This window comes from Aptenodytes forsteri, unplaced genomic scaffold (genome assembly GCF_000699145.1).
Source record: "Aptenodytes forsteri isolate BGI_AS27 unplaced genomic scaffold, ASM69914v1 Scaffold55, whole genome shotgun sequence".
Classification (NCBI taxonomy): Eukaryota; Metazoa; Chordata; class Aves; order Sphenisciformes; family Spheniscidae; genus Aptenodytes; species Aptenodytes forsteri.
The window spans coordinates 8,537,352-8,538,833 of record NW_008796063.1 but is presented as its reverse complement, the minus strand read 5'-3'; the positions used below and the strand labels follow the sequence as shown (position 1 = coordinate 8,538,833).

The following is a 1,482-nucleotide window of genomic DNA, read 5'->3' as shown; positions in this document are numbered from 1 at the left end:
ACGAGGAAGTTGATGGAGACGACGGTGGTGCCACCCCGGTCCCCCTGCTCGTACCAAGAGATGCCGAAGAGCTGCCACAGCCAGAAGGGCAGGAAGCAAGTCCAGTAAGCGAGCGCGGTGCTGGAGGTCATACACAGGACCTTCCGTTTGGGACATGGGCTGGTTTCCTCCATGCTGAGAACAAAAGCCTGCCGGGACCTCCAGTAGGTCCTAGCCAGCTTGGTGTACAAGCAGCAGACGATGATGCCCGGGGCGAGGATGCAGGTGTTGGAGAGGACGGTGAGATACACCTTGTAGGTTCCCGTCTGCCAGGCGGGGTGGCACATGTGCTTGGTCACCCTGCTGCGGTGACCGGTGTACAGGTCGATGAGGATCATGGCGGGGAGGGCGAGGAGGAAGGCCACCAGCCACACCAGGCAGGTGACCGCCCACCGGTGGTCCCTCAACCTGCGCAGGGTGTCGAAGGGGATGGGGGGTAAGAACAGAAGATCGGCCAGGGCCAAGTTGACGATGTACACGTACGTGGAGCCAGTGCACCCCGTGGAGACCACCAGCGTGTCGATGTTTCCCACCACCCCAACCATGCATGTGGTGGCCGGGATGCAGCAGAGGAAGGAGGTGACCAAGAGGTCACTGGTGCTTTTGGAAGAGGCGGTGGGCTGGGCGGTGGCATTTTTGGGCTGGCAGGGCACCGATACACATGTGCTCACCTCCATCCTCCCTCGCCGAGAGCCGCCCCGGGGAGCTCTTCTGGAGGAAATCGCGAGCTGCAGAAGCGGGAGCTGCCAGCTGAGCCCTCCCGGCGGTGTGCCGGCGTCAGGACGGGGCGGCAGCAGCTACCCCCCCCCCCCTGCGGGCGGGGAGAGCCGCTCTCCCAGGCGCTGCCTGGAAAAGCCATTTGCCTTCCCCGCACACAGCGAGGGGGGGGAAACCAGCCTCAGTGGAGGTGGGATTTGTCCCTCTGCCCTCGTGGCAGGGATGCCAGGACGCCCCAGCCGCCCGCCAGGCCTTCCCGCTGCCCCGTGCATTGCTGCAGACGGATCATTTTCTATGAGATTTGTTTTTAACTGCTATTCTTTTTTATTTTTCTCCATCTCCCGGGTCTCTCCAGGTCTGCGGTGCTGGTTTGACCTCGGGCTGGGAGGCTTCGTGGGCGAGGGATGCGGCCCAGCCCTTGCCCTCCCCGGGGGCCCAGCTCCCTGTAACCAGGTATCAAAGAAATTAATGTCATCAAAAATTCAGTGGTGTCTTGTCCCCAAAGCTGCTCCGTCCTGCGGCTGGGTGGGGAGGGGATTTGCTGGATTTTAAGGAGTTTTTGGGATGGGAACTGGCCCCCACCGGTCCAGTGCCGGGAAGGAGGCGGCTCGAGGGTCGCAGGGAGGTGAGAAGATGGGTCCACGGACCAACCTGGGTCCTTACGAGCAACATAGGGCAGACGGAAAGCTCCCGGCTCCAGCCCTGCTTTTGGGCTGAATCAGCGAC

General features: G+C 62.3%; 1 protein-coding gene across 1 annotated transcript in view; it reads right to left on the bottom strand.

The window, feature by feature from the left end:
- Positions 1–716, bottom strand: part of LOC109279683 (urotensin-2 receptor-like) — a 2,648-nt gene extending 1,932 nt beyond the window's left edge. Inside the window, exon 1 of the mRNA XM_019473947.1 lies at positions 3–716. Within this exon, the coding sequence (XP_019329492.1) occupies positions 3–716 (714 nt within the window). The remainder of the gene's footprint in view (positions 1–2) is intronic.
- Between the last annotated feature and the right edge of the window lie 766 nt (positions 717–1,482).